This window comes from Tenrec ecaudatus, chromosome 12 (assembly GCF_050624435.1).
Source record: "Tenrec ecaudatus isolate mTenEca1 chromosome 12, mTenEca1.hap1, whole genome shotgun sequence".
Lineage (NCBI taxonomy): Eukaryota > Metazoa > Chordata > Mammalia > Afrosoricida > Tenrecidae > Tenrec > Tenrec ecaudatus.
Window position 1 is genome coordinate 70171358 of NC_134541.1, and position 14325 is coordinate 70185682.

The 14325-nt window shown below is 39.0% G+C and overlaps 1 protein-coding gene across 9 annotated transcripts in view; it reads right to left on the reverse strand.

Moving 5' to 3' along the window:
* The window catches only part of CCDC15 (coiled-coil domain containing 15), a 124796-nt gene that overhangs the window by 13301 nt on the left and 97170 nt on the right, over positions 1–14325 (reverse strand). For 8 of the 9 annotated variants that reach the window (XM_075564134.1, XM_075564137.1, XM_075564136.1 and 5 more), the window contains 2 exons: positions 3046–3222; positions 2032–2180 (listed from right to left, as the gene is read on the reverse strand). In XM_075564134.1, coding sequence (XP_075420249.1) covers positions 2032–2180; positions 3046–3222 — 326 coding nt within the window. Of the gene's footprint in view, positions 1–2031; positions 2181–3045; positions 3223–14325 lie in introns of those variants that run through there. The other variant, XM_075564141.1, reaches the window with a different exon arrangement.

Below are 14325 nucleotides of genomic sequence, written 5' to 3' on the forward strand. Positions count from 1 at the left end.
TTTGTACTTTAATAGGAAACCCTAGAGGTTTAATGAGAGAAGGAATGGCAAGATCAAATTTGTGTTTTCATATAACTCACAAAACTGCTAGCACACAGATGGAAAACTAAAAACATCAATACTGACACTCTATTATGTATGTACATATGATATACATTAGCTCTAGACTATTAAATCAAAAGATGTAATGGTTTCGTGAAAAGAGAAACACTAGTGACATGAGGAAGCACTCCATTTTCTCCTGCTGAGAACCTGATAAAGATGGTAAAATGTCTGTTAGGTAAAATTAAAATATTTGGATAACAGGGAATTCAAATTATCAAGGACCTCATTTAGCCATACGAGTTACATGCTAATATTCTTTAATTAAAGGAGGACCTGAAGTTCAAGTTCCCTTAACATGGAGTGAGCTTGAAGTATTTCTCCAATATAAATATAGACATGAAGGTAACAGCTGTCAAAGAAAAAACTCACTGTGTAATTATTTTTATAGTTCCATGGGGTTTTCATATCAAAAGGTATGAGTTTTTCATATTTGGTGCTGTTAGTAGCTGCCTTCAAATCAGTTCTGACTCATATGTGCTCTGTGCACAACAGAACAACACTGCCCAGTCCTACACTACCTGCATCATTGTTGCTATGCATGAGTTTATTGTTGTAATCATTGTGTCAATTCATCTTGTCCAGGCGTTCCTTTTTTGCTGCCCCTCTATTTGATCAAGCATGATGTCCTTTTCTCTCCTGGCATGCCCAAAGAATGTGAGACAGTCTCACTATCCTTGCTTCCGAGGGCCATCCTGGCTGTACTTCCCTGACAGATTTGTCAGTTCATGGTACTTTCAATATTCTTCCCCAGCACCATAATTCAAATGCACAGATTGTTCTTTGGTCTTCTTTATCCAATGGCCAGTTTTCACATGCAAATGGGGTGATTGAAAACACCATAGCTTAAGTTAGACATGCCTAAGTCCTCCAAGTAACAATCTTCCCATTCAATACTCGAAGCTCTCTTGACTGCTGCTTCTTTGAACACTCATTGTGGATACAACCAGGACAAACTCCTTGACCACTTCAGTCTCTTCTCCATTTATCGTGATGTCACCTACCGGTTCAGTGGTGAGGATCTGGGTTTTCTTTAGGCTGATATGTAATCCATACTGAAGGCTGCAGTCTTTTATTTTCATCGACAAATGCTCTTTTAAGTTCTCCTCAGTTTCAGCAAAGCTATTCCATTTGCATGTCAAAATAAGCCTTCCTCCAAACCTCATGCTACATTCTTGATATAGACCAGCTTCTGATTATTTGCTCAGCCGATTGAATATGTATAGTGAGAAGACACAACCCTGATAAACACTATCCCTGATTTTAAACCATGAACTATTCCCTGATTCTGTTCCTCTAACTGCTTCTCGATCCATGTACAGGTTCTGATTGAGCAAAATTAAGTGTTCTGGAATTTCCAGTCTTCTCAGGACTATGATTATTATGATTCTTACAGTTAAATGCTTGGCATAGTAAATAAAACATAAGTAAACATCTTTCTGGTATTCCTTGCTTTAAGCTAAGATCCATCTGAAATCATCAATGATATATATCCCTTGTTCCATGCCTCTTCTAAATCTGGCTTGAACCTCTGGCAGCTCCCTCTCAATGCACTGCTGCAACAACTGTTGGGCGATCTTCAGCAATTACTATTACTTGCATATAATATTAACGATATTGTTCTTTAGTTTAAGCATTCTGTTGGGTCACCATTCTTTGGAATGGGTACAAGTATCTCTTGCAGTGAGCTGGCCAACTAGCTTCTTCAAATTTTCTGGCATAGATGAGTGAGTGCTTCCTGTGCTTCATTAGCTTGTTAGAACATTTCAATTGGTATTCTGTTAATTCCTGGAGCCTTGTTTTTGGCTAACGCTGTCAGTGCAACTTGGACTTCTTTCATATATACTAGGCACTCAATAAATGTTCAATTACTACTACTACTATTATTATTTTAAATTGTCATCCAGCCTCAACTTTCAAAAAACTTACCTCTGTGATTTTTGTAGAAAATACAATTGTTGGCACAGGTATCGGGATGAGCATCCCAAAATTCTGGACCACAACAGCATAGAGGAGGTAAATTAATATTATTCAGCTGCATTTTCTCCTGGATCTGGGCTCTTAAAGCTTCTACATATCTATAAAGATACAGTATTATCAGGCAAAGTGAGTTAATAGGAAGAGTGAGTATGAATGAGTTCACTAAATGAATATACCTTATCAAACTAACTACCAACTTTAATTGTTTAATATTTATGTGCTTTCCACTAAGGGAAAAGTACTAGGAAAAACACATTTAGAAAATCATGACATTTGGTAAAGTTCTGTATACCTCACTGATGGAAGAGCGTGAGAAGAGATCATTTTACTTGGGCTCTTACAACAATCCATACATCAATTGTATCAAGCATATTTGTACATTTGTTGCCATTATTATTTTCTAGACATTTACTTTCTATTGAGCCCTTGTTATCAGTGCTTTTCTCTCCCACCCAGCCCCCATCCTCATGACCCCTTGATAAATTATAAATTATTATTTTCATATCTTACACCGATGCTGTCTCCCTCCCCTCACAGTTTCTGTTGTTTATCCCCCTGGAGGGTATGTGGTTATATGTTGATCATTGCAATTGGTTCCCCCTTCCTTCCCTCCTCTCCTCTCCCTACGTTCCCCCGACACTTCTGGTATTGCTATTCCCACTCCTGTTCCTGGATTCCATGTGTCCTGAGCTCTTACCTCTTATCTGTACCTGTGCACATGCTCCGGTCTAACCCGCAGTGAAAGGCAAGACTGGGGTCATGATACTGGCGGGTGAGGAAGCCTTAAGAAACCAGAGGAACAATGTGTGTTTTATCGGTGATTTACTGCGCCCTGGCTGACTCATCCCTTCCCTGTGACCCCTCTGTAAGGGGATATGCCTGTAAAGGTGGTTGTGAGAAACACTGTGAGCGAGCTCTGACTTCCCGCCGAGTCGGAACTTCATGCAGAACGTTTCAAAGTACCTTACGTATTCCCTTTTTCTCTGTTGCTGTTTTTCTCTTTCTCCTTTTATTTCTTCAAGTTGCAATTGGGCTAATATCTCACTCATCTTTTCCTCTAAATCAGGTTCTGCATGACAGTTCATTCTTAGGATCCTCTGCTCTTCGGCATAACGTTCTTCCTCTTTCTTGTTCTTAATTCTGTAAAGAAAAACACAACATGATTAGGAGTTCCATAAAAGCCTAACTTAGAATGAGTTTCTAGACCCACATGAACTCAAGACATCATTAAGGACAGGGAGTAAAATATCAGTTTAATACCCATAAAATATTCTCAAAATTTTCTGTTGGCTGGTTTGAGTTTAACTTGAAAGTCATCTATATACATAAGCTATCAAAAGGTAACAATCAATGGCTATAATAACTGAACTTTTCAATCCCCCAGGTCCGGTGGGGAGATAGTCATAAAGGTCAGAGGATGGACCTGGAATTATGTATGCTTTTTGTGTTTTCTCTCCCCCCTCCATTTTTATTCAATCTTTTGTTTTCTTTTTGTTTTGTCTCTGTTATTGTAGTTTTGCCTACCTATATAAGATAGCCATGGGAAGCAAGCCTGAGGAGAAAGCAACAGGACCAATGGTTCCGGAGGGACTTGGGGGGAGGTAGAGGCAAGGGACAGGAATGGTGAGCAAACAACACCATAGACAGGGGAACAACTAAGGAATTAAAAGCAACAAGGAGGACGTAGCGATCCCAGTGATGTTGGAGCAACAGCAATCTAGCTGAGTGGAATTACTAAGAGGTAGAAAAAGGGCAAGCATGATGGTGGGCAGGAGGAAGGTAAAAGGAAACAGAAGAAAGACCTACGAAGCAAACCTATGGATACAGGTATAAACATACTCATGTAAATATATTAGTTCATAAAAATAGAGGTATTGGCCTATGGTACATGTGTGGGGGCAGCCAGCCCCCCCACAACTAATTACAGGTTTGGTAGGTACAATCGTATGGTTAAGATATATAAAGATTATAGTAAATTCATAGAGAAATGGGAGAGATAGTAAAATAAAGAAGTCAGACACACTTCATGGAAGCAAGCTCACCTCAGCTCCTCTTGGTGGTACACGCAGAGGTCTGGGACGAGCGGGCAGGAGAGAGATCTCGTGAGGTTTTATTTCTAACCAAAGCTTATATATATTTGGGGGCCTGAAACCCCTCTAATTATAGATAACAATCTATGTCACAGGAAGGGGTTGTAACACAGGCAGTGCAAGGAATAGGAAAGGAATGGCCTAGGGGAGTACACGCAATAGCAGTAAAGGGAGGGAGTAGGGGTACATATGTGGCAAGATGGGTGGACCCTAGACTCAATCTAGTAGCCTGAGTCATCCTTGAGTGGTCCAGGGCTTGCCTTCGGGCACTCCTTCAAGGGAACAGTATCAGAAGGGAGTGGGCCCTACTTGGGGTGAGTCAGAAGATAAAATCTGGTTGCTCTAGATGGCTGATACCCTTAAGGAGAATACCCTCTGACATACTTTCATTGACCTGCTACCATGTGTGGCAAGCAGCGTCTTGGGTCTGGTGTATATTTTGGGGAGACAACTTGGGAGAACTCCTTCTGTATCCCGCATACATATATTTATATGGCAATACATTAAGGGAGTGGACAGACTTTGGTCCTCTGTTCAAGATCTCCCACAATGGAAGAACACTTTGTTCTAACAACCTGACATTCTGTGATGCTCACGCTCCCAACAAGATCGCTGAAGATAAAATGGGTGCATGAGCAAATGTTTTGAAAAAGCTGATGGTGTCTGGCTATCAAAACATATAGCATCTTGGGTCTTAAAGGTTTGAAGTTAAACACAGACCACCTAACAGAGAATCAATAAACCCACATGGAAGAAGCGCACCAGCCTGTGTGCTCATGAGGTGTTGATGGGATCAGGTAGCAGGTACCAGAAGACCCAAACGAAAACAAACAAAAAATATTGTTGAGAACCGGGGGGGGTCGGAGCAGAGACTCAAAACTCATCTGTAGACAACTGGACATCGCCTCACGGAAGGGTCACAAGGAAGGGTTGAGTCAACCAAAGCGCAGTGTAGCAACAATGAAACACACAATATTCCTTTGGCTCTCTGAGGCTTCCTCACACACCCACTCCTCCACTATCATGACCCCAGTCTTGCCTTTCCTTTTAGTTCTGGTTAGACTGGAGCATGTACACTGGTACAGATAAGAGCTCATGACACATGGAATCCAGGTCATATAAACCCCTCAGAAACAGAAATGTGAGTAGCAATACCAGGAGGGTAGCAGGAAGGTTGGGGGAGGGGGAAGGAGAAGAGGAGGAAACCAATTGCAATGATCAATGCATAATTACCCCCACTCCACACCCCGGGGGAATGTATAACAGAAACGTGGGTGAAGGGAGAGAGCGGTCAGTATAAGATATGAAAATAATAATAATTTATAATTTATCAAGGGGTCACAAGAGTGGAAGGGGGCGGAGGGAGGGGAAAAAAGAGGAACTGATGCCAATGGCTCAAATATAAAGTAAATGTTTAGGAAATGCTGATGGCAACATATGTACAAATATGCTTTATACAATTGATGTATGGAATGTTATAAGAACTGTAAGAGTCCCCAATAAAATGAATGAAAAAAAGAGACTTTTGTGGGGGAGGGGGTAAAAATCCTAGCATAATCATTTTCTCTGGTTAAAACTATAAGTAGGAAGAAATTCTGCTTTGGGCTAAAATGGAATAAAATAACAGGAAACTAATTCACCTTTCAGCATTAAATAACCAAAAAAATATTTAAAAGAACAAGAAAAATAACACTAGATCATCAGGTAATAAAAGACAGTGATCATTAAAAGATGAGAAATAAATAAAGTAAACCCATAATTGCCTTAGCTTACTGTCTTAAAAATCTATAGTCAGGAATATATGGTGAGGGGATTTGATGAGTCCTTGAGGTAAGAAGATGGAACTAAAAATCTGGGAGACAAAGGCCACTACAGTTATAAGAATACCACAGAGGAAATAATTCTACATAGAAATAGAATCCAAGAGATCTAGGAGGTCTCCTTTGAACCCAGCAGATAGTGTATGGAAGTGAGAAAATTATCAGAGGACAGAGGAAAAAAACAACAACATGTAAAAGTGTAAGGCAGGGCGAGGGGGGTCAGTCCTAACCAGTGTTCACACAGTGCTGAGAATATGGTCTGTTTTGACCATCCAGACTTCAACCACTCATAATTCACAAGGCGTTAGGTGGAGCACTTAGGAAGCACTTGCCCCGTAGTGGGGCATAATAATTAACTCTAGACTGAGAATGACCCTGGATCTGCCTAGTAAATGCAAGTCCCCAAAGGATCTGCCTTTAAGTAACTTAACTGCATCCCCCAAACAACGTTCAAAATTAGGAGGATTAGAAAAATATCAAACAACCAACACGGTAACATTTACAATGTCTGGCATAAAATCAAAGATTGTTGGCTATGTAGAGGCAGGAAAAGAAATCCACAGTGAGGAAAATAAGTAATCAATCAAAACCCACCTACTAGACTTGGCATAGAAGTTAGAATCAGTAGTACATTGAAAAATATTGTTACTATATTCCTTATGTTATAAAAGTTAAAATTGTACATGAAAGATTTTTTTAAGGACCAAAATTTAACTTAAAGAGATGAAAAACTACAAAATCTGTTGGAAAGACACACTGGATGTGATTATCAGGAAATTAGATGTTGCAGAAATAAATTTAAAAGTATAGCAATAGAAATGATCCTAAATGAATTACAGACAAGAGAATAAAGAAAACATAAAGAGAACTTTAGTGAATTATGGGACAGCTGCAATTGGTCTAACATGCAAGTCATTGGAGTTCATGAAGTAGTAGAATGAAGATAAATATGGAGCCTAGGATCTCTAAGGTAAGGTAATGGGCTAAACACACTTTCAAGGAAATCTGGTAGCAGAACCCACACGAGGTTAGTACTTGTGGGCTACCAGCTCCTCCACAACCAGATGGGTCCAAGGGGTGCTTATGTAATTGAAGGGAAAACGAAAGGAACACAGACAAGACATGCAAAGACTCACCTCTCCATGGTGACTGGAACCAGAACAACAGAAGAGTGTATTCTCACAAACTCACAGAATCTCGGGCATGCAAGCCACATCCAACACATGTATAACAGGAAGGGGTTGAATTAGAGCAGTGGTTCTCAGCCTTCTAATGCCGGGACCCTTTCATACAGTGCCTCGTGGTGTGGTGAGCCCCAACCATAACATTATTTTAGGTGCTACTTCATAACTGTAATTTTCCTACTGCTATGAATCTTAATGTAAATATCTGATATGCATGATGTATTTTCATTGTTAAAAACTGAACATAATTAAAGCATAATGATTAATCACAAAACAATATGTAATTATATATTTTAAAATATTTATTTTTAATCACAAATAAATGAAATTTTGTCTTGAAGCATGGGGTAGCATGGGTAACAGTCTTCATGCCAGGATACTCGTATATGGGCTTATCTGCATGTGGGTGGACCCGCCTGGAGATGGATAGAGGAGCCAGTTTTTCCAAAGACCATTGTAAATATGTGTTTTCTGATGGTTTTAGGTGACCCTTGTAAATGGTTGCGACCCACAGGTTGGGAACCGCTGATTAGAGGCATATATGTAAAATGAGGGGGATGAGCAAGGGGTACACACGCAATAGGAAGGAAAGGTATTAGAGGCATACATGTGATAGGAAGATACATATGTAACAAGATGGGCGGGTTCTAGAGTTAAGATGGCGGCTGAACGTTATCATCTCTGAGCTGGCTTGACCTTAGGTTTCCTTGACCTCTTTGCCGGGGGGGGGGGGGGGGGGGAGGGGGACAAGTTATGATCCTTATGAGAAGGGAGTGGGCCCTACTTAGGATGGGACAGACAAAAAATCGGGTCTGATTGCTCTCAATGGCAGACAACCTTCAGGCAGACAGCCTTAAGAGCAGTTAACCTTCAAGCGTATGTAGTAGTAACCATGTGCTTGCAAACAGCACCTTAAAATTTGCATTATTACGGGGACATTGTGGGGATTAATTTTCATTATGAAAATGTGATTGGGACTCATCTCTAACTCACAAGTGTGAAGGCCTCTCTCCAACCAGAAACCTGGCTGCCCAGGTTTCTTAAACATGAGAATAAAGAACCTGTCCGCATGTACTCTCTTCCTAGTTGTCAGTTTCCCACATTCAGTGACTTCACTACTTGACGAAGAGGTGGACATCCCTGGCTTCCCACATACCCCAAGTGAACGAGGCTATGATTGGGCCACACACAGTGGACCTAGTGACAGGTTGTGTCCCTTCCTTCGAGTGCACAAGGTAGACAGAGTAGCCTGACAGAAGGGTAGGGCAGGCAGGAACACCGAGCAACAAGGAAGCACAGTGAAACTCACACAAGGGGAATGAAACATCTTGGTTCTCCACAGCTGGCTCCTTGGTGCCCAAACAATCTGCACTCCTGATGGCAGAAACTAGGACCACACACACGGCTCCAGCACTGAGATTTGGTGAAGGCTTTTACCCCCTGGAGTATCCTGAAGCAAAAGCAGTTGTGTTTTTTGGTTTTGTTTGGTCCTATTTTCCCTTCCTTTTTTCTTTGTATTGATAAACCACCAGCTGCAACAGGGAAACAACCAACCCTGATGCCATAACGGTTCCACATTGGGCTGCTAACCCCAGATGGCAGTTTGAAACCACTAGCCACTCCGCAGGAACAAGATGAGGCTTTCTACACCCATAAGGAGATAGTCTCTCAGAAACCCCTGGGGCAGTGCTCCCCTGTCCTATAGGGTTGCTGTGAGTCAGAATGCCTCGCTAGCAGTGAGCTTGGTCAAGTCACGTATGCAACTGGAGTCTGGGTAAAAATCTAGTCCTTTTTAGTTTTACTCTTTGTGGTTCTCTTCCTCTGATGTTTTGATAAAACACCAGCCGAGACATAGGGCACAAGAGGTGATAGGGAATAATCCTTAACTCCCTACAACTTCCCAAGGACCAGAAAATACCCAGATCCCACACTGTTAACGAGTGGACACACTCCAACTGTGTGAAGTCTAGGTGAGATTTTGATAGCATAGACTGGTGACTGACAATGAGAAAACAGCTGCTGTTTCTGTTCTGGGTGTATCAAGTAGGTGTGTAGAAGGTTAACTAGATTATTCTGGTTTTGTTGTTGTTGTTTAAAAACTGTGTTATAGTCATCGTTGCTGTCATCAGCTTTTTGTTTTGTTTTATTATTCTATTAGATGAAGTCATTTGTGACATCATGATCTCTCAGAGACATCATACAATTCCAATTAACATAAAGAAACCCTCAGGTAATACGTGACAAATAATACAGAACCATAAGACCTTGCTGAGAAATAGAAGGTATTGGAATTACCAACAAAGAAAATCAGAAGAGTGATATTCAGGTACTTTCAATAGATGAAGAAAAAGATTAAGAGTACTGCCAGCAAAAAAGAAAGAAAAATTAGAAACTATATCTGCTCACCCCCAAAACCCAGAAGATTAATACAAAGATAATAGAATTAAACATGTTAAATGTGCAAAGAAGTAGAACTGAGGTAATTGAAGGCTAAATTTGTGAACTTGAAGACAAATCTCTCAATTCTAATTTATGAGAATAATAATAAATAGAAAGAACAAAAAAACCTACAGAAAATCTAAAAATTAAATAGTGAATTAATTATCAAGAAGAATGATTCATGACTTTGGGCATTCAAGAAAAAAAGAAACAAACAAAAAACACAGAGACTAGTTCAAGAACTGCTAGAAGATCACTTCTGTACACACCATAAGTGATGAGTAAACAACCAGTCAAGAAGCTGAAAGAACCTCGAATGGAATAGACAGCAAGAGCAAACCACCACAACATTTCGTAGTCCAACTTTCCAGTATCACGGAAAGGAAAGAATCTTGAAAGAAGCTTGAGGTGAAAAGAAAAGTTATCTACAAAGGGGAATCAATAAGCTCGATTTTTCAGTGGAAGCCATGCAGGTTTCTTGGCAATGCAAATGCAAAGGCATATACAAAACTCAGACAGAAAAGATGTCAAACAAGAATCTTTTTTTTAAATCTTTTGATACTTATGTTTATTCATTAGGATGGTAAGAAACATGCTGGTTTTTGTAATTATTCACTTATTTCTACTGCTATGTAACATTTCATTATGTGAAGGTAACACACGGCTTAATCCATTCACCTTTTGGCGAACATTGGTGGATTCATAGTTTTCATCATTTCTTTTTTTTTAATTTTTATTTTTTTTAACAATTTATTGGGGCTCATACAATTCTTATCACAGTTCATACATATACATACATCAATTGTATAAAGCACGTCTGTACAGTCTTTGCCCTAATCATTTTTTCTCCTCTTTTCTTTTTTTACGTTTTATTAGGGACTCATACAACTCTTATCACCATCCATACATATACATACATCAATTGTATAAAGCACATCCATACATTCCCTGCCCCAGCAAACAAGAATCTTAAAGCCAACAAAATACTCCCTCAAATATAATGGAAAAATAATGGCATTTTTAGATATGGGGGAATTTGTAAAAATAAGATGAACCTTACAAAATAATACTAAGAGGAGTTCTTTTGAAAGAAAATCAAAAACAGCAGACTTCAACTTGAGATCAACAGACAGGTAGGTCACGACCACCCAGAAATCAACTCATTTAGAGCAGTATTCAAAATAAAATAAACTTATTTCATCTTATGAAATAAATTTTATTTTATTTAAAGGTTATTTCAAAGAAAGTGGGAAAATCTCATGAAAACACAAAAAGAGGTACATTTTAAAATCGAGTAACAGTGAATTACAGCAAAGAAAAAAATGAAAATAAAACTCACAAACAAAAGAAATTAATGCAGAAATTTATGAGGAAGAAAGACTCCAACATCACCACTAAAAACACAGGAAAATGACCGCAACACATTCATACATAGTAATAATAATACTGAGTATGAGTGGATTTAACGCACCAGTCAAGAGACACAGAATAGCATCAGTTCACCAGCATGGCTATGTCAGATGTGACCTTGGACACGAGCTTTGTGATTGCCACCAAGGACTCAGGGTGAAAGGAGGTGGTAGAGGAATTGGAGAATGATAGGGAACGCTCATGAGGAAAATGTGGTACAGGAGGCTGACAATGAGGCAGATAGAGAGGGAAATGGTGGTGAGGAAGAAGATAGAGATGAAGATGAGGCAGCTGAGGATGATGATGTTGACACCATGAAGCAGACCAACGAAGATGATTAAATGCAAAAGAGGAAAAGTTAAACTTAGAAAAAAAACCAGAGGCAACAGCGCCATTCACTCTCCACTTTCCATCTGAAACATGTTCTTACTCATAGCTAAAGTAAACAGAAGAAATGATGAAATCAAAGAGCTGAATCAAAAATTTCAAAGGCAGCTCAAGAAGGCAAAGTCAAATATTACAATGAAACGTACACAACCCTAGAGCTAGAAAACCAAAAGGGAAGAACGGGCACAGCATATCTTAAATTGAAATAAAAAAAAAAACTAAGGAAAAATTTCAAGTCTCATATTGTAATGTTGAGATTCCACATGCAAAATCCTGAATGCTGTAGGAAGCATCATCTGGAGATTTAAAGGATACACAGTCACTGTACCAAAAAGAACTAATCAATGTTAGACCATTTCATAAGGTAACATATACGCAATGGTACTGAAAGAAGAGCTGCACTGAAAGCAATAGCCAAAAACAAGGCTCCAGGAATTGATGAATGCCAACCGAAATGTTTCAACAAGCTGATGAAGCACTGGAAATAGTTACTCGCCTCTGCCAAGAAATGTGGACGGCAGCTACTTGGTCAACTTCCTGGAAGAGATTCATATTTGAACCCATTCCAAAGAAAGGTAACCCAGCAGAATGCTTAACAGAACAGTATCATTGATATCACTTTTCAAATTATTGAAGAGCCCTGTTTATGACCTAAACACCAAAACCATATGAAGCTATTACAAGAAAAGCATTGTCAATATCAAGCAGAGCATAATATAAAAATTCTAAACAAAATTTTAGCAAACCTATTAAGACAATACATAAGGAGTCCTCAAAGTGCAGTGGTTATGCCTTGGGCTAACCAAAAGGTCAGGAGTTGGAAACCATCAGCTGCTCTGCAGGATAAAGATCAGGCTGTCTACTCCAGTAAAGAGGTACAGTTTCAGAAAGTCACAGGGGGCAGTTGTACCCTCCCCATAGAGTTGTTATGGGCATCAACTTGATGGTAGTGAGTTTGGGTTTATTAATTTTCTTTCAATTAAATAATATATTAAGGGGATAATATATCATGACCAATTGGGTGTATCAAATAAACACAGAGTTGGCTTGCAGTCAAAAATCAATGCAATTCACTATATTAAACTAAAGAAAAGGTAAACAGATCATCTCAACAGATAAAGAAAAATAACATTTAAAAATATTCAGCATAGACTCTATCTAAACTCTAAAACTAGGAGAGAAAAGGAGAAGCTCATCAGTTTGATAAAGGATGTGATAGTTGGGAAATTTTAACATCAATCTGAATTTGTATGAAAGTGTAGAGATGGAATCCAACCTGTCAATCAGGTCATATAGCTTGATGATGCCTTCTTGGGGGTTTGGCCTTCTTATTTGGGAGAAACGGACCATCCATTTCTCTACGTGCCCCTTTACCTTCTGCTTGTTGGGACTTATGTCTGCTTCCAGGGGAGGCCCCACGTGGCTCAACTGACCCCGGAAGCCTGAGAGCTGTTGGCACCTTGCCATGCTTCCTGGATGCATGCAACTCTGCACCTCCTGGCCTGTGATCTTGCACACCACTTCAACTTCCTCCATCATCAGCCTGCGCCTACGTGTGTCTGAAGGGGGCTCCAGCTTGGATCAGACTTACGGATTTGTGTTGACTGGGTTGAAAAGCCTTCGTGATACAAAATGACTTCTGGATATAAATTCTTTTTTGTACGTATATGAGTGTCACTGATTTTGTTTCTCTAAACAACCCAGTCTAACACAAAGGGCATCTACAAAAATATTATAGCTAATATCATAGTTAAAATCCTTTTATGGTGAAAATGGTAACATGCTTGGTTACTAACAAAAAGGCTAGAAGTTAGAAACGCTTGAGGATCTACTTCTGAAAAGTTAGCTATTTTAAACTCACACAAATCAGTTTTACTGGCACTTATGAAGTTAGTATGAGTTATAATTAACTTGATATCGACTGCTTAGCATCACACTAAACAGTAAAAGGCTAAATGCTTTCACTGTAAGATTGTCTGTTCCTACCACCTGTATCCAACAGTTTACTGTATGTTGTATTCAATGTAACTAGGTAAGAAAAAGAAATGAGACATCCATATTTAAGTAAAGATGTAAATTATCTTTATTTCAAATGACATAATCACCATGAAGAAAATTCAATGGAACTATTACGTGAATTCAGTAAGGTTAAAAAAATATAATTCCATATCTAAAAATCAACAGTATTTCTAAATACTCATCATTCACTGCTGCCATTGAGTTTATGCCCACTCACCATGACCCCACAGGGCAAGGTAAAACTGCCCCTGTGAGTTTTTGAGACGCTAGTTCTTTATGGAAGCCATCCCTCATCTTTCTACCTTGAGAACCTGGTGGTTTCAAACTGCTGATTTTGTAGTTAGCAGCCCAATTTAGAATCACTATACCAACGGGGCTATTTTTATACAATAGTAACAAATGATCAGTAATTGAGATAATAAAAACAATATCATGTATAAAAGCATAAGAAAATTAAATACTTAGAGCTGACAAGGCCTACGTACTGAATATTACAAAATTCTAGGAGAAAGTAAAGAGCTACTAAATAAATGGAGAAATATACCTTATTCATGGGCTGTTCAATGTTGTTAAAATGTCATCATCTTATCTTACAAATTCTCTAAATATTCAAAGCAGTCAAAACAGAGGTTGGGTTTTTATTTGGGGTTTAGCTTGTTTCTGTAGAAATTAACAAGCTAATTCTAAAATTCATATGGAAATGCTAAGGGTGTAGACTAGCCAAGATAAAGCTGAATAAAAATAATAAAACTGAGGGCTAACACGATCTGATTTTAAGAATTATTGCAAATCTATGCTAATGAAAACAGCATGATGTTAGCATAAAGATAAACAAATCATAAGCAGAAGATCCCAGAAATAAACCCATACTTGCACTGACAAATAATTTTTTCT